A 17,877-nucleotide genomic window follows, 5' to 3' on the forward strand; every position below is an offset into this window, starting at 1 on the left:
CCAGAAGAGAGAAGGCATCAAGGGTGAATCATGAGGGGAGGCCGGGAGTGGCATGCATACTGAAGGGGGCACATGTGCGGATGGAGGCAAGCCGGCTGGTGACAAAAGGTTGCAAGGCTAAGCGCCAAGCGTAGGGCCAGCTTGAGTTCAAACACTAGCTTTTCGGTGACAACTGGCTCAGACCTCAGGAACAATAACAGCCCTCAACCCATGGTAGCAGGAGCAGGCAAAGAAGGCAGAGGTCCCCCGGCACTCACCACCCTATCTGAAATGTGAGAGGGTGATCCCAGATCACTTCGCCGGAAGATTCGGAAGCGAGTGTACATCGACATATTTCGCATCTTGGAGGGAAGGCGTCGGAGGGCTGCAAGGAGGAAAACGAAGGAGTAGGGTGCACCACAGAGTGCTGAATAAAGAGTCCCCAGGAACATCATCAATTGGACCCTGGCCTTCCTGTATATAAGTGTGGTGGGGTACGAGGATCCCTCCCAATATGGTCCCATACTGAGTTATGCCGATAACATCCTCAAAGCATATAAGGAACATGAAGGCTGGGCATGGCTGAAGTATGACGAGAAATTCCGAGACAAAATGGAAGAAAATAATTTAATGTCCTGGGGAGAGCAGGATGTCAGCTTATGGGTGAAGCAGATAATATGCAAGGCAAGTGATGCAGGAGCATGGTTGCAGGCATCGAGGAAGTCTTCATCGACCACACAGGCTAAGAGGACAGCAACAAGGCAACATGCACGTTCCAGGACTCTCAAGTTCAAGCATGTTTGTTCAACCTGTGCCACTCGTCACCCAGTCATGAAATGCTCCAAGAAACCAACGGGGAGTGGGGGGGAGTAATGGAAAAGGGAGAGAGGTTCCAGCAATTTAGTAAAGCACCATCACCCATCACTGTGTCGGTTATGATCCCTTGACTCAATCAGTACTCCAAACATAGAGAGGTGCTACAGATTCCCCATTCCATTTCAGGGTCAGCTGGATAGGACAACTACCCCCAATGCTCCATCAGCGGTGTGACATGCTTCCATCGTACAAGCGAAATTGGACACTGAGTTGGCACTGGGATGTATGGAAGGTCCATTTTCACATCAGCCTTTTCAGAAAGTATACCTTTTGCCTCTGGCAGTAATTCCCAAGAAGGAGAAGGGAAAGTTCTGTCTCATCCAGAAACTCTCCTACCCTCCATTCTCTTCTGTGAACGATCAGCTCTCTTCCCCCTTCCCCCAACCCCCTAAGAGTGCTCAGTCCAATACACTTCCTTTGACCTAGTGATTGCATTGCTCGGGAAGTGCGGTGTGGGCGCATTAATGACAAAGTCATATATAGAGTCAGCATTCAGGCTATTGCCAGTTCATCCAAAGAGCTTCCCGTTGTTGGGCTTTTGTTTCAGAAACCAATACTACTTTGCTAAATGCATGTCAATGGGATGCTTGGTGTCAAGTACCTACTTCAAGCTCTTTAGCTCTTTCCTTCATTGGGTGACATTGCAGCAGACAGGATCAAGCAACATCATCCATTACCTAGATGATTTTTTATTTGTCAGGCTGAAGAAATCGGACGCTTTTGCACGCATATTGCAGGAGTTCCAATCCTTTGCTGACGACTTCAGTGTTCCCCTGGTCCACAACAAAACTGAAGGTCCTTCGACCATCATTTGTTTTCTTGGTATAGAGCTGAATTCAATCAACATGGTGTCTAGGCTCCCAGATGATAAAGCAGAAAAATCTGCGTGCAATGTTGAGGCAGGCATCGACAGCAAAAAAAACTCGTGCTGCGATCGATCCAAGCCATCTTGGGTACACTGAACTTTGCCTGTTGAGTAATTCCCATGCGGCAAGTTTTCTTGAGGAGGTTGGCTGCTGCCACAGTTGGCATCAGTAAGCTGCACCACTTCATGAGAGTGTCGAAGGCAGTGTGTGCAGATATCGCTATATGGGCATCATTTTTTAACAAATGTAATGGTGTGTCCATATGATAGATACCCCCTCCTCTCAAGTAGAGACTTGGACATACACTCGGATGCCTCAGGGGGTTGGGGCTTCGGTGTATTTTGTCAAGGGGCTTGGTGCGCCGAGCCTTAGCCAGCGAAGTGGAACATCACATTTCTGGAATTATTCCCCATATGGGTAGCCTTCGATTATGGAGCGACAGATTGAAGAACAAGTATATAGTTTTTTGGTGTGACAATCAAGCGGTTGCACAGATGTTGAACAGACAATTAGCTAAATGTCCCAAGGTGGTAGACTTGCTAAGGGAGGTGGTCTTAGTGGATTTGCACATCAGTACTACAGTGAGGAAAAGGCACATTCCAGGGGTTTGTAATGGTATTGCTGATTCCTTATTTCGTGCTAAGTGGAAAATCTTTCTCAAGCAAATACCTACAGCGGATGAACAGGGAATGCCAATGGCAGAGCACCTATGGATGGTTGGTCGGTCTTCAATCACCAGGGATTTAGTACAGGGATCCTTGGCCACGGCCACATGGTCCGCATACTGTCGAAGTTATGACCACGTGACAAGATTCCTTATGTAACATGGGTGGAGGCAGGGACCAATCCAAGAGGACCTGATGGTAAAGTATGTCTCTTCAGCCAAGGAAATGGGGGCTTCCAGAGGCTCCGTGGTCAAACACCTAGCAGGTCTGTCTGCCTTCTTGAAAGCATGTGGATGGGGAAACCCCACCAAGTCCTTCCTGCTGAAGAGGATGTTGGCTGGTTGGTCGAGGAAGGTGGGGCCGACCACCGATATACAACTTCCAATAACACATGACCTGTTGGGAACCTTATGGGTACTCTAGCAATCCATCTGTGTCTCAGACTTTGAAATCAACCTGTTTCGTCTTGCCTTCTTGCCGGCCTTTTTTGGACTTTTACACATGAGTGAGCTGGTTGCATCTAACAAGGATGATCCTGGCACCAGTCGCATACTTTTGCAGAACGTGTCATGTACACCTCTAGCGCTCTGCATCATGATACACAGGTAAAAAACCAACCAGACGTGAAAAGGAGCAATCCTGTCTTTGAAGCGGATCGAGGCATGCAGCACTTGTCTGGTCCACAACATGGAGAAGTATCTAGCAGTTCAACCCTGTGGGTGTGTACACTTGTTGGTGTACGCCGAGCAGGTCCCATTGACCAGATATCATTCTTCTGCTGTGCTCAGAATGGCAGTAACAAGAATGGGGCTGGACACCAGGAAATTTACCACACACTCCTTTGGGATTGGAGCGGCACAAGTGCCGCACAAACAGGTCTTTGGACCGACACCATACAGCAAATAGGAAGATGGAGATTGGCAGCAGTCAGTTCGTATGTCAGGATAGACCGGGTGAGCACTCCTACTAATGATTCTTAATTGTATTTGCAGATCCGCCCCAGGCTCAATGGTTGGCTTGGATTATTGGACACTTTCATTTTTGTACATTGGGCCACTAGGAGAGCACGTGATCGCCTATACGAACCGCACTTGGGATTGGCACCTCGCGGGCCGGTCATCACATGGATGGGCAAGCCAGGTATGTGTTGGGACTAGTTGTTGCCCTTTCTTTGGTGCTTGAGGGATTCAAGGGCAGTTCCAGATGCCATCATAATACATTTGGGGGCAATGACCTTGGCGAATTATCAAGCAAGCAGCTAATTATGAGGATCAAGAATGACTTGGCTGAGTTATCTACTTGGTTCCTGCATACTTATTTCTTGTGGTGGGGTATTATTTCTCATCCAAAGTTGAATGATTCAAGACTGTGAAGGAGGGGATACAAGAAGGTTAACCATCAGATTGGGGTATGGACCTGTAAGCTGGGCAGTCGCCAGATAAGACATGAATGGGCGGATGACCAATGCCAAGATTGGTTTAGGCCGGATAGAGTCCATCTTTTCGACATTGGCTATCTTGTCGACATTCAGCAATTCCCTGCAGGAGGCTTTGGAAGGATGGTTGTTGGGGAATTGTTGTCGGCCGCAGCTAGATGTTAGTGGGGGGCATGAGGCAAGGGCACGCCCTACCTCATGCCTATGGCGGTTACCTGGGCCAGTAGGAGCATTTTGGACATACTGCAGGTGGGCATCATGGTCTGGGTCAGCAGTGGACTGGCACCTTGGGCAGTGTAGGACAGTGGTGTTCCATACTCTGCAGGTTAGGGGCCCCTTTCTTAGGACAAGGTGGGGGGCCTGGGTTCAATGCTGCCTATCTCGATTATTACAGGGGGTAGGGGAGGTGATGGTGTAGCCCAGTCTTTGGGAATTGTCATACCAGTTCAGGTACCAGTTTGTCTAGGGGTCTATACATACTGTTAATAAAGCTGCAGCCTTTTTAATCCAATATCTGTATGTGTGGTTATTCCATTGTATTAAAGAATGTATGTTATGTATGGCTAAGGGTCAGTTAGAGGTGATGGGTGGGATATAGACAGGACAACACTACAGTCGCGGCTGCTAGAGTTACTATCTATTTAGGATAGCATTTGATTGAGCAAAGGTTTTGAAGACGACATCGCCATATTTTGCTAGATTGTACACTGCTTTGAATGGTTTATCCAGAAAAACGGTATATAAAAATTCTTTAAATAATAAATGTCAGTACTGAAGAGTGAAAGAGAATTTTGGGAAAAATGTTGCCACAAAAGATGTATGCTTATATTTTCTAAAAAAAATGTAATAGAGAAGGATATCACAGAAATGATGAAGAGATATTTTAAAAATATTGATCTCCAATTTAGGGGAACTAAGATACGTATATTTCCTGATTTTGCGCCGGTCACTCAAGATAAGAGACGGGCCTTTCTTACCATGAGATCTCAAGTAATTGCTCTCGGCTTCTCATATGTTTTAAAATATCCATGCAAATGTGTCATTAGATCATCAAAGGATTGTTACATTTTTATTTATCCTGAGCAATTGAAATCTTTCTTGAATGCAAGAAGGGTGATAGATACCCCGTTTCAAAGCCCTAAATTGGATCCTACATAATTGTGATGGTCATTTACTTACGTTAAGCCTTTGTGGTAAAGTTTATATATAGTTTCCTTCTTATATTCTGTCCCCCCGGATCCAGATTTCTAAATAAGGGGAATGCTGATAGTACGCAAGATAAGAAATGAATAAGTGGTATTTGGAAAATATTTTTCTTGCATATAGATGTATAAAATTTCCTTGTTTTCTTTCATATTTCAGATTGAGATGTACAAATGCATTTCTTTTTCTCTGTAGTGAGTTTGTTTGACTTTCTCTGTAATTAAAAATGATTAAAAATAAAATTTAAAAAAAAAAATGTAAATATAGAATACAATTTGGAAAGATGATGAAAATGGAGAAAAAAAAAATAAGGATTATAGGAACCAAGAAACAAGAAAGTTGATATTTTCCATATTCTAGATCAGAGGTTCTCAACCGGTATGCCGTGACACACCAGTGCGTCGCCACACTTCCTGGTTCCCCGCTGACCCATTTGCTTCCCCTGCCCCAGTGAAATAGGAACTCATCCTTCGCCCCAGCTTCAAATGCTGATAGCCCGGGCAGAACTCAGCAGGAGAGCTGGAGTCAGTGGCACCAGCATGGTCTCTTCTTCCCGCCTCCCACAGCCCGGAAGAGGAAGTGGTATGCAGCGGCCGCGCACACAAGAAGAAGAGACCATGCTAATGTGGGCAGCATCGGCCTGAAGAAGCGTGTTGCGGAGCAAAAGAGGAGCAACAGCCCCTGCGGCTGATGGGACTCCTTTCTCGAGGCTGCTAGGGCTGGAAGTGAAGGAGGTTGCTTCTGTCTCTAGTTCGGTGGGGGGAGAGTGAGTGAGCGAGCGAGCAAGCATATGTTTATTTATTTATTTATTTATTTATTGTTTTTATATACCGACATTCGATCGAAATATCATATCGGTTTACAGATAACTAGAACAAATAAGACATAACCATGCTTATTGTACAGTATAACAAGATAAAAGTTTGTAACAAGATAACAGATTGTAATAAGATAACAATTTGTAACATGTTAACAGGGAGAAATGAGTAAATGACTATATGTATTTGAGATCCTATGTGTGTGTGTTGCAGCATGCATGTGAGTGAATGAGAGCCTGTATGTGTGTGTGATTGAGAGCATGAGTGAAAGTGAGAGAGAAAGAGAGAGCATGGGTGAAAGTGAGAGAGAGAGAGCGAGCGAGCATGGGTGAAAGTGAGAGTGAGAGAGAAAGAGAGCATGGGTGAAAGTGAGAGAGAGAGAGCACGGGTGAAAGTGAGAGAGAGAAAGCGAGCATGGGTGAAAGTGAGAGAGTGAGCATGTGTATATGTGTGAGAGAGAGAGAGCTTCTGTGTGACAGAGAGAAGAGAAAGTTGCAAGCAAACCATCCCTCCTGCAAATTCAAAACAATCTCAGGGCTCCTGGATAATAAATGTTCCCAGATATACAGAGCAAAGCATTTTTTTTTATCCTTATTTTTCATTATGGGTCTTTGTGTCTATTTTCAAATATTTTATTGGTATCTAGAAATGTTTGATATGAGTTTTTAATTATTGGATATTCCATTCATCAGCTATTTTGAAATCTGTTCTTTGGCAGGCCGATACAGTAAAGCGCGGCCGCGGTTACCCTGCTTCTAACCCGCTTCTAACTCACAATTTGGCCGCGTAAGTCCAACCCGTGATTCACTATCCCTTTTAACTCATCCTTACCGCTTCTTTAAATCAACCGGTAACCCTTTCCGCCCGCAGCATGTATATGAGATGTAAACACTCCGATTAACTATTCCCTCCCATAAAGTAATGTGCGCCCCGATTATCTCCTTTTTAACCTGTAGTTTTGCCGCACGTTTAACCTGCTAACTTACCGCCTACCCTTACCCTGCTTTAGTGTGGAGCGTCAGGTCAGAGAGACGAAACTTCATGGGCAAATGACCCCCTCACCCCCCGGGACCCTTACCCTGGCGTTAGTGTGGTGTGACAGCAATAGGCAGGCTCCGGTCAAAATCCCCCCCTCCCGAAGCAAGGCGCAGGGCGAAAATCGGCTCGACATGTCATTAAAACAAAAGTAAATAAAGTGTAATAAAAGTAAACTTACTGCATGTGAATTTTCTTTGAACAGTCCTCTCTCCCCTCCTCACGAGGCGCGCACTGCGGCTCCCCTGCCTCCCGGGGGCAGCCGGCGGCGAAAGCGGCTTCCAGCAGTCCCCGCCGGCGAAGGTGGATGAATGTTAAATGGCCCGTACGCCTGGATGAATGCACGCCTGCCGGCGAAGGTGAGTGAATGAATGCATGCCCGTACGCAGCGGGAGCCGGCGGGCGTGCATTCATTCACTCACCTTCGCCGGCGGGCGTGCATTCATCCAGGCGGAGGGAGCCAGCGTGCATTCATTCAGGCGGAGGGAGCCAGCGGGCGTGCATTCATCCAGGCGGAGGGAGCCGGCAGCGAAAGCGGCTTCCAGCAGCCCCCGTCGGCGGTGAATGAATGCACGCCTGTGTACGCCTGTGCGTGCAATTTGGGAGCTCAAGGCATGATGTCACGACGTTTGACGTCACGGCGTGTGACATCTGCGTTCGCTAATGCACTGCCTTGAGCGCCCAAATTGCACACACAGGCGTGCATTCATTCACTTTCGCCGGCGGGGGCAGGGGAGCCAAAGTGGCTTCCAGCAGCCCCCGCCGGCGAAGGTGAATGAATGCAATTTGGGCGCTCAAGGCAGTGCATTAGCGAACGCCGACGTCACACGCCGTGACGCCAAACGTCGTGACGTCACACCTTGAGCGACCAAATTGCACGCACAGGCGCACATTCATTCACCTTCGCCGACGGGGGGCCACTGGAAGCCGCTTTCGCGCTGGCTCCCCCCGGGAGGCAGGGGAGCCGCAGTACGCGCCTCGGGAGGAGGAGAGAGAGAGAGAGGACTGTTCAAAGAAAATTCACATGCAGTAAGTTTACTTTTATTACACTTTATTCACTTTTGTTTTAATTTTCGCCCTGCCTTGCTTCGGGAGGGGGGGAGAGAGGACTCGCAATCCCCCCTGGTACCTGTCATTTCAAACGTCATTTCCAGGTACCAGCGCCCCCAGGATACTGTATAGGCGCTGTATAGCGCTCTATACAGTAAAATGGATTGTGCGGGCCTAACACTTCTCGGACGCGGCTTGCAGTTGCATGCGATTTCAATACAGTATCGAGCGGTAGGTGATCCGAACTGTGCGTGCGGCAAACGCGGGTGCGCCCGGCTGTAATGCACCTCTTCCTACCGCTCTTTACTGTATCGGCCTGTTTGTTAGTATGGTTTTACTGCTATTGATTTTAATTTCTTGATTTCTTTTGAGTACTCATAAAGTTTCTCTTTTTCCTTTAATACGTCATACAGTCTCTCTGGCTTGTTGCAGTTTCTAGTTCAGTTTTTGTCTGCATGTGTCTAGTTATGCTTTATGGTCTCTCTATTCTTTGTTAGGTGAGGGTCTGCACATGTGACTAGGTTAAAGTATTCTGCTGGCATGTAGTTTCTGTGTAGGGCTGTATAGCAGTTTGGCTTGGTCCATTTTCCTAATAGGAGGTGTATTGGTATCTTAAGGCCTGGTATAATATTTTTAGTGGTATCTTTTATTAGATAAGGTGGTTACTGTTTGAGTGCTGGAAACTGGTGTTTTGGTATGGGATGTTTACTATTTATGCAATTTCTGTTCAGACAGAGTACTTATATTTATAAAAATAATACTGGAGCTTTATTTTTTATTTCTACCGTGAATTGTAATGAGCAGTATGTCACACATCATGACACAGGTGTGTCATGATGGGGGAAAAGTTGAGAACCACTGCTCTAGAGAATACTGTTGCCCTTAGTCTTATGGCTTTGATAGCGTACCTGATAGTAATTAATTTGCTTGATATTTTTCTTCTGAAGTTTTTAATTTACAAACTGAGTTGGAGAGTCTAGAATAGGACTAACAGTTTATGATCAAGCCATTTGAGGCACCATCTTTTATGGAGTTTAAAAATTTTCTGGCTTTTGATTATGCAATCATTTTTTGTAATGCTAAATCTTTTTTTTCTGGGACAGAGAGATTATGGATATACCTAACCTGGCTAAAGTTACTCAACAAAAGAGAAGGAAATTTCTAATTATGCACCAAGAATCATGCCCTTGGTGCTTCATTTGTTTCAAGGTGTTAAATAACAAATCTGCCAGTTGTGTTTTTCATGTGCCAGAACATTTAAGATTTTTTCTTGATGCTAAGAATCTATCCACCTTTATACCTGTGATGTCCTGAATAGCTTAGCGTTATGGCAATAATGAAAGTAATAGGTAAAGGTAATGGGAGTAATAGGTAAAATTCACACTGGATGTTAATTTATTTAATTTTTCTATTTGTTATTTTGTTAGTCTCTCCCCATATATTTATGAAGTATGTTTGAGTGAGGTTTTTTGATATGTTTCTCTAATTTGTCTTTCTTTGTATATTTTTTTTTTACTTTGACTTTGTTCCTGTAGCAAAATTACTTTGTGGAAATTTGTTGATAATTGCATAAATATTAAATTTAAAAAAAAAAAAAGATTTCTTGCTAAAACAAGAATAACATTGTGTCCACTAGACCCCTGTCCCTCCAGCCTCATCATTGGGTTGCCAGATGTAATTTTAAAATATCTTTTGAAAGTGCAAAATGATTCACTGTGTGAGGGTGGTAGTCCACCTAGCTTTCGAGTTTTGGTGGTTAAGCCACTTTTGAAAAAAACCTGGTCTAGATGTTTTGGATTGTTCAAATTATAGACTGGTCACTAGTATTCCTTTTTTGTCTAAACTAGTTGAATAAATAGTTATGCAGCAACTGTCAGATTTTGTTAAGGAGTCAGGAGGTTTAGATCCCTATCATGAAGTTTTCCATGCTGATCACAGCACAGAAATTTAGTGGCTGTAAATAATAATATTCTTTGCTGGTAGACAAGGGATCCTATGTTATACTGGCTTTCCTAAATCTAACTTTAGCATTTGATCTAGTTAATCATCCTTTCCTTTTGGATAAATATAAGCCTTTGGAGCTTGGAGGCCTAATCCTGCAGTGGATTTCTTCTCTTTTGACCAGAAGATAAACTATGGCACAATTAAACTCTGGAATTTGTTGCCAGAGGATGTGGTTAGTGCAGTTAGTGTAGCTGTGTTTAAAAAAGGATTGGATAAGTTCTTGGAGGAGAAGTCCATTACCTGCTATTGATTAAGTTGACTTAGAAAATAGCCACTGCTATTACTAGCAACTGTAGCATGGAATAGACTTAGTTTTTGGGTACTTGCCAGGTACTTATGGCCTGGATTGGCCACTGTTGGAAACAGGATGCTGGGCTTGATGGACCCTTGGTCTGACCCAGTATAGGCATGTTCTTATGGTAAATATTAGAGATGTTTTATCCATTCCTAGGTCAGTTCGTTGTGAGGTCCTTCAAGGTTCACCTTTATCTCCTTTATTATTTAATATTTGTATGCTGGCTTTGGGGAGATTGGTCCATAAATTAGGCCTGAAAGAGTACCTGAATGCTGATGATGTACAGATTGTTTGCAATGAGTAAAGGTAAAACTAATGCCTTTTCTCAGTTTAATAATAAGCTGACAGAGGTATGTAGTTAGTTTCTGAAAAACAATTTGATTTTGAATACAAAGAAGATTAAGTTTTTGATGATTGGAGATAAGACACCTGGGATTTTGACTATTCCAGTAAAAGTGGATTTCTGAGTTTTAAACCCATCCATTTTATTATGGAATTTAGGGGTTTAATTTGACACAGATCTTGATATGGAAGCTCTTATCTCCCAGGTCTGACTAATCTCTACTTATAGCCATGTATAAAATGAGGTTAGTTAGCAGTTATGTCTGTTTTAGACTTAAACTCTATTAAGACTGTTTCTTATAGGCTTGGTTACATCATATCTGGACTATTGTAATGGCTAGTGTATAGGCCTCTCTGAGAGATACATAAATTGCAACTAGTCTAGATTGTGGCAGTGCAAATAGTGTTAGGTTGTTCAAGATGGGCCTTTATTTCATTTGTTAAATGGTCATTGCATTGGCTTCCAGTAAAAGCTCAATATCAATTCAAGATAATCGTTTTGATGTTGAAGACCTTAAAAAGTAATAGTCTAGATTATCTTAAAAACAAATTAATCTGGTAGTGTCCGCAAATACTACTAAGATTAAGTCAGGGTGCACTTCTCTCTGTCCCATCCTTCAAAGAGACACTCATTTGAGGGCAAAAGCTTTTTTAACAGTTGGTCCTTTATTATGGAACATATCACCCCTTGACATTAGGATAGAGCACAATTATTCCACTTTTCAGAAAAAGTGAAAACATGGTTGTTTTCTCACTATTGAAGATATTATTTCTGTTTTAATAGGCCAGCTGTTGTCTGTGATTATTCTGTTGGATGGTATGTGATTTGGTACAGATGAGAGCTGAAGGGAACAGTGGTGGTATGATGTGAATGTATGGCATAAGATGTGGTTGACAACTGTGGGTTATATGGTCATCTATGCTAATGTTCTTGTTATTGATTTAAGCTGGTATATTTTATATTGCATTTTTATATATTTGTTTTGTTTGTGGTTTGTGTTAATGTATGAATTGTGTTTGTATTTTATTTGTTTTATTTTACTTTGTACATTACTTTGGAAAACCCCAAGGAGTCAGAAAGGTGGTTAATAAGAAATTTTAAATAAATAAAAGAAATACTAAATCTCCTATGAATTCAATTTTTTTTTTTTTTTTTAACATTTTGTAATTCAGTTAGTAATAAATTTGCCATTGTTGAGCAGTGGTATCACTGTTTCCCTTTATTGATTTTAACAATATAGTAATGAAGTTATATAGGAAAATCTTTTCTATACGCTTTGAAAATAGAACAAGTATAACATTTCTTTTCTAATTACAGTCAGAAAAACGTGCTCAGGAAGAAGTATATGAAACTGCAGAAACAGATGAAACAGAGGATAAATCCAGTAAGTCACACCATCTCACATTAGTAGCCTATTTTGGAGGTAATTTTCAAAGGAGTTACATGTGTAAATTTAACATACTAACAGCAATTTTCAAAAGCCATTTTCGTGCATAAAATGCACTTACACATGTATACCCTATGGATAATTCAAAGGGATATAATATAGCAATTTTCAAAAGCCCTCTTACATAGTAAAGTGCATTTACATGTGTAAAACCCAGTTTTATGCATGTAAATCCTTTTGAAAATTACCTCCATTTTGTTTATATGGTGCTAGTTTTGCAACACAATCCAAAATGCCGTTATTGACCTCTGTAAAAGATAGTTTCATTTCTTGAGACAACTTTTAATGTTTACTACTTCATGTAACTTCCGATAGCATTGGCGATGAAATAAGTTAAGTTTTAGCATGAATTAGTGTGGTCTGAAATACTACACTGTTTTGACTGAATTCTTGTAAATTACTCCTGAATGATCCATTTGAATCAAAACAAGAACATGAAGGTTGTTTTTGTTTTTGAGATTTTTTTTTGTAAAACTAATCAATTAGCCAGTGGTCATTCTTAGATTTTAACTCGTCTCTGGAAAAGATTTAGGGTACTAGGGATGCCTAGACCATTGCGGACTTAGTTGGCACCTTGACCACTAAATGAAAAACATTTTAAGCCCTAATATTTTTTTGACATTCAGCTTGGGTGATAGGCCTCAGAATCATATTTTAGTCAGCACTATATACATCATGCTAAAAATATTGTATAAGAGTAACATACTATTGGATGGAATGTTAATGATATTGAAGTAGTTTTATTGTTAGCATTTTTTTTTCCTGTTTTTTTCATCAGTTGGTAAATGTGCACAGCATTTTTTATTGTTCGAAACAGGAATGCTCCCTTCTCACTAAGCTTTGGTCAACATTGCGTAAGATATTTATACTTCAAAATCAACTCCATAATATATGAAACAGTCTTGTAATTGCACACTTCTGTAAGATTATTTTAAAAAATAGCTCAAGCTCCATGCAAATAAAATGACTTTCATCCAATATGTAAATGTTATGGCTTATTTTAAAACTGGTTCAAGAATATTGTAAATCATTGAAACACATCGTACATGTTCAAAAAAAATATAACAAATCAATGTATAAAACCATTTCTTGAACTGATGGACTATTCTAGAACAAAGAAGAGCTTCTGTTTAGATTTCTGCTGTGTGGATATCCCCTGAAGATATTCTTTGCTTAAAAAGCTGAGACACCTATGTGATAAGCTGTTTCAGCTGATTATAGTGTAGTGACAGTGGGATGAACATGAAGGTTCATTATTGATGGCACCATTTTTTACATATGGCAATATGTTCAACAGCTAAATATCAATGTCAAGATCTACCAGCCATGAAAGGGCTTCCGGAGGGTGATGACATTAAAAACAAAAGACAAGTTCTTCAAACCTAATCATAGCCCTACAAGCCTGTTAATATATTGTTGAGTTATACCCTTGTCTTTCTTCAGTTTCATGATCTTAGTGTTCTTTGCAATCCCTTGTTTTCTGCAATATCTGGGTTTTTTCTTTCAGTTTCATGATCTTAGTTTTTTGCTATCCTGTGTTCAATGTAATTGCTCTCTCGGAGGCACTGTTACAGTTTACATTGTTAACCGTTTCTTTTTTCCTGTAATCCCTTGTTCAATGTAATTGCTCTCTTCTGAGGCTTTGTTACTGTTACAATGTAAACTGAATTGATTTGTAACTTCTTACAAGAATTTCGGTATATAAAACTGTTAAATAAATAAAATAAATCAATATATTGTCCTAATGCAATCTATCAGTTCTTGAAATGGTTTTATGCAATAATGCATTCAACATTTATAACATGTTTGTGATATCACAGAAGGATTGTCAAGAAAGGTTTGTCTTTTTCAGATGATACCTCAGTCTGCAACAGGGTAGTCAGCTGGGAAGATGTGGAATGTATGAGGAGGAACGGTCTCGGGTCTGGCAGCTAAGATTGAATGCTAAAAAAAAAAAAAAAAAAATAGACATTTGGGCTGCAGAAACCCAAGGGGAGTGGTACATTTTGGGGGTGAAATTCAACGCACAAAAGAAGAGTGGGATCTGAGGATGATCGTATGTGATGCTCTTAAGGTGACCAAATAGATGGATAAGATGATAGCAAAAGCCAGAATGATTTTTGTGTGCATAGGAAGAGGAATGTTTAGCAGAAAAAGAGGTGGTATTGCCCATGTATAAATCCCTGGTGAGATCTCATTTAGAATATTACATACATGTCTGGAGGCTGCACCTTCAAAAGGATATAATTAGTTAGTCTATCCAGAGAGAGGCTATTAAAATGATCAATGGTCTTCATTCTAAAGCATATGGTGTCAGACTTAACCATGCTTAACCTGGAGGAAAGACAGGATAGGGGAAATGAGATATAAAGATATTTAAATATCTCCAAGATTTCCATGCAGAGGAGGTGAGTCTCTTTCAGTGGAAACAAGGCTCTAGAATGAGAGATCACGGGATGAGGGCAAAGGTGTAGATCAGGCATAATCTAAGGAAATATTTCTTTATGGAGAGGATGGTAGATGCATGGACTAGCCTTCCTGTGGAAATGGTAGAGACAAGAATAGTATTTTAATTTTCAAAAGCATGGGATAAACACAGAGGATCTCTGAGGGGAGAGGTAGGCATTGTTAAGATGGTTGTGGATGAGCAGACTAAAATAGGCCATATGGTCTTGTTCCACCATTATGTTTCTACGTGAGTTGTTTGCAGTGGCCTTGAGTGATTTGCAATACTCTTGAAACAAGCTATAAGCTAAACTAAAACATGTAAAATATTGTGCTCCATCCCTGAAATAAATTTTGGTTTTCAAGCTACAAAATCTTCTTTAAAATAAGTCTTGGCAGTGATATGGCTTAAAACTGTCAGATCTGTATTGTTGCTGGTAAGTTATCAAATTTATTTTTTTTTTAATAAAGTGAAAAGTGACTTCATTAAAGTAAAAGTATGTCACTTTCAAAGTTTTCCCATTGTTCAGATTTTAAATTAACATCTCCAATGGCATAAGGACCATGTTGTTTGCTTACAGATTCCTATAACTGTACATTATTCCCATTAGCAAACTTTAAAAATTGTCACACCAAATTAATTACTAAGAATCCTCTCAATGTTGATTACCTGCCAATGTTAGATTCTCTTTCTTGTTCCTTTTTGTATTCACCCTTGACTGTCACCTGCTAATTGGGATAGCTGATTTGATGACCAGGCAAAGGAAAAAACTGGAAAGACAAACTGTCCTTTGCAATTATTGGATCCTCTGCAATTTGATATGTAAAGTAGATGCTAATGACAAATGAAAATGAATTTTGATATTCACTAGTATGCAAGATTTGCTGCAGTTCCATATTTGCAGAAAATAACTTGCTGGATAGGTTTCAGAATGAATTTTGTCATGGTTTTTATTACAGAATTCAGTTCTTACGGAGTTAGATTTTGGAGGTTCATTAGTGCTTGTTTTGCTGGATATGTCTTCAGCTTTTGATATGATTTCTCAAGCTATTATAATAGATTGTTTTAGTTTGGAATTAAAGAGGTTCTACAATTGTTTGAATCATTTCTAACTGAGAGATTCTATCAAGCGAGGATAGCGAATTCCATATCTAGCTGGTATTTAGACCATTCAGGAGAGCCCCCAAGGATCAGCCTTGTAGGCTATGTTATTTAATGTTTATGTACAGATGTTGAATGCTTTAATGTCCTCTTTTGATGAACGTTTCCACATTTATGCTTTTTTATACCAGTTGGGATTACATTGTTCTTTAGTTCTGTACAAGTTTATGGCTTGTGTAAAAGTAGTTAAGAACTGGTTGTCTCTTAACAGATTGGTATTAAATTTGAAAAAGACAAATCTGTTGGATTTGTCAGGGATATTGACCTCCGAACTTTGTAAAATTCTAATTAATGGGCAGTCATTTCCTATATCGGAGGAAATACATGATCTTGGTGTGATTGATACCAAATTTATGTCAGCTGAGATCAGGTCTGCTCTGAAATCTGTTTATCTTAAGCTACGACTTTTGCATTGGCTGAAATATGTTCTACCTAAAGATGATTTTTGGACAATGCTTCAGAGTTTCATTTTCACCATGCTAAATTACAGTAATGTAGTTTGTGTTGGGCTACCGAAATCTACTATATTACAGCTACATAAAACTCAACAGAACGCTTTCTTACTGGCTGTTCGGTCCATGAACATATTACATCTTGACTTAAAAAAAAATTCTGGTTATCTGTTGCGTTAAGGTTTCAGTTTAAAATGTTGGTGCTGATATTTAAAGCTTGCATGAAAATGGGCTGCAGTATCTGCCAGACCTATTCCAAAATTATTTGACACATTAGCATTTTCATTCATTTGACCACCCTTTGTTAGTCGTTCCCTTATTTAGGGATGTTCAGTTGCAGAAAACTGTTAAACGTGTTTGCTGTATTTGGATCCTGTATATGGAATTATTTGTCTTTACAGTTGAGAGATATGATTGTAAGATTTTTTGTAAACAGATTAAGACCCATTATTTTTTTGAAGGCTTTTGCACATTGAGAATTGTTTTCATTTTATTTTTTCATTTTCTTCTAGTTGTGGAATGTTCTATGATAAGTGGTTTGATAAGGATGAAATCTTTATCTGTGTAAATGTTTGTGATTTTGTTTTATGTTTAATACTTTGGTCTGCCTGGAATTGATTGTAATTGAATAGGGTGGAATATAAGAATTTTTCAATAAATGTGAATCTTTTAAATAAGAAAACTGTTTTACTTTCGCTTTTAACTATAGGTTTTAAAATTTTGAAGGTGTTAATATATTTTTATTGAATCAACAAAGGTTTTTATTTTACAGAGGTGGTGGTGTTTCTCGTAGGCAAACAGGAAGGCAGCCCTCACACATGGGTGACATCATCCGGTGGAGCCCACCACAGAACTTTTATGTCAAAGTTTTTAGAGCTTTGAGTGTGCCTCACTGAACATGCCTATGCATGCTAACATACTAGTCCTCTACATGGGGTCCCTTTCTGTTTTTCTTTTTCTGCAGAGTCTCAGGTCGTGGTTTGCATCACTGCAAGTCTCACTTCCAGGCAGGGCTAGGTTTTTTTCTGCCCTGTGTGACTAATAACTGTGCTGCCCCCCCCCGATTCATTTAGTCTCTGTCCCAGCCCATCAAATAAAGCCCAGCTCCCTCTTTCAATCTATATTTTTAAAACCTGATACGCCCCACCCCTTCACCTCCATCACATATGCAGAATACAGACAGAACCTCACCAAATACAGAATGAAGAGATCAGAAAGAATAAACAGAAATGTGCTGAGAAGAACTGCACTGGAATCCACAAAGTCAGCCTCTACATGCAGAGCAAAAATGGAAAAACAGAAACATTACCATTCTTCATAAAATATTAAATAATAAAATCAAGAAATATAAATCATAATAGTAAAATCATATTCATAAAAAGAATATTTCAAACCAGTTAATGAATAATATCCAAAATTTCTCAAACACCAATAAAATATTTTGAAACATCTGATGAATAAAAAATCCAATAATTAAAAACTTTTTTATTCCCCCCCAAAAATTAAATATTTCAAAGAGGAGAAACATCAAATTACACCCAATAATTAAAACTAATAAGGATTTAAAAATCTTCTGCTAGTATCTTTTGATTTCCAGGCACCCTGAGATCATCGTGGATTGGGGGAGGTAGAGTTGTACACGCTCATCCTGCGAACAGGCCCTCACTTACCCGGCACTGCGCCGGCACCCGACTATCGGCAGGATGCCGCAGGACCCCTGTTTGTTGCGGCCTATGCCACCCTGGCTCGCCACTGCTGCTCCCATATGGCCCGACTCTGCCATATGTGGCACGAGGGGCCAC

At 40.5% G+C, this 17,877-nt stretch overlaps 1 protein-coding gene across 1 annotated transcript in view; it reads left to right on the forward strand.

The window, feature by feature from the left end:
* Nucleotides 1-17,877, forward strand: part of BOD1L1 (biorientation of chromosomes in cell division 1 like 1) — a 441,087-nt gene that overhangs the window by 225,897 nt on the left and 197,313 nt on the right. Inside the window, 1 exon segment of the mRNA XM_029590831.1 lies at nucleotides 11,887-11,953. Within this exon segment, the coding sequence (XP_029446691.1) occupies nucleotides 11,887-11,953 (67 nt within the window).

This window comes from Rhinatrema bivittatum, chromosome 1, assembly GCF_901001135.1.
Source record: "Rhinatrema bivittatum chromosome 1, aRhiBiv1.1, whole genome shotgun sequence".
NCBI lineage: Eukaryota > Metazoa > Chordata > Amphibia > Gymnophiona > Rhinatrematidae > Rhinatrema > Rhinatrema bivittatum.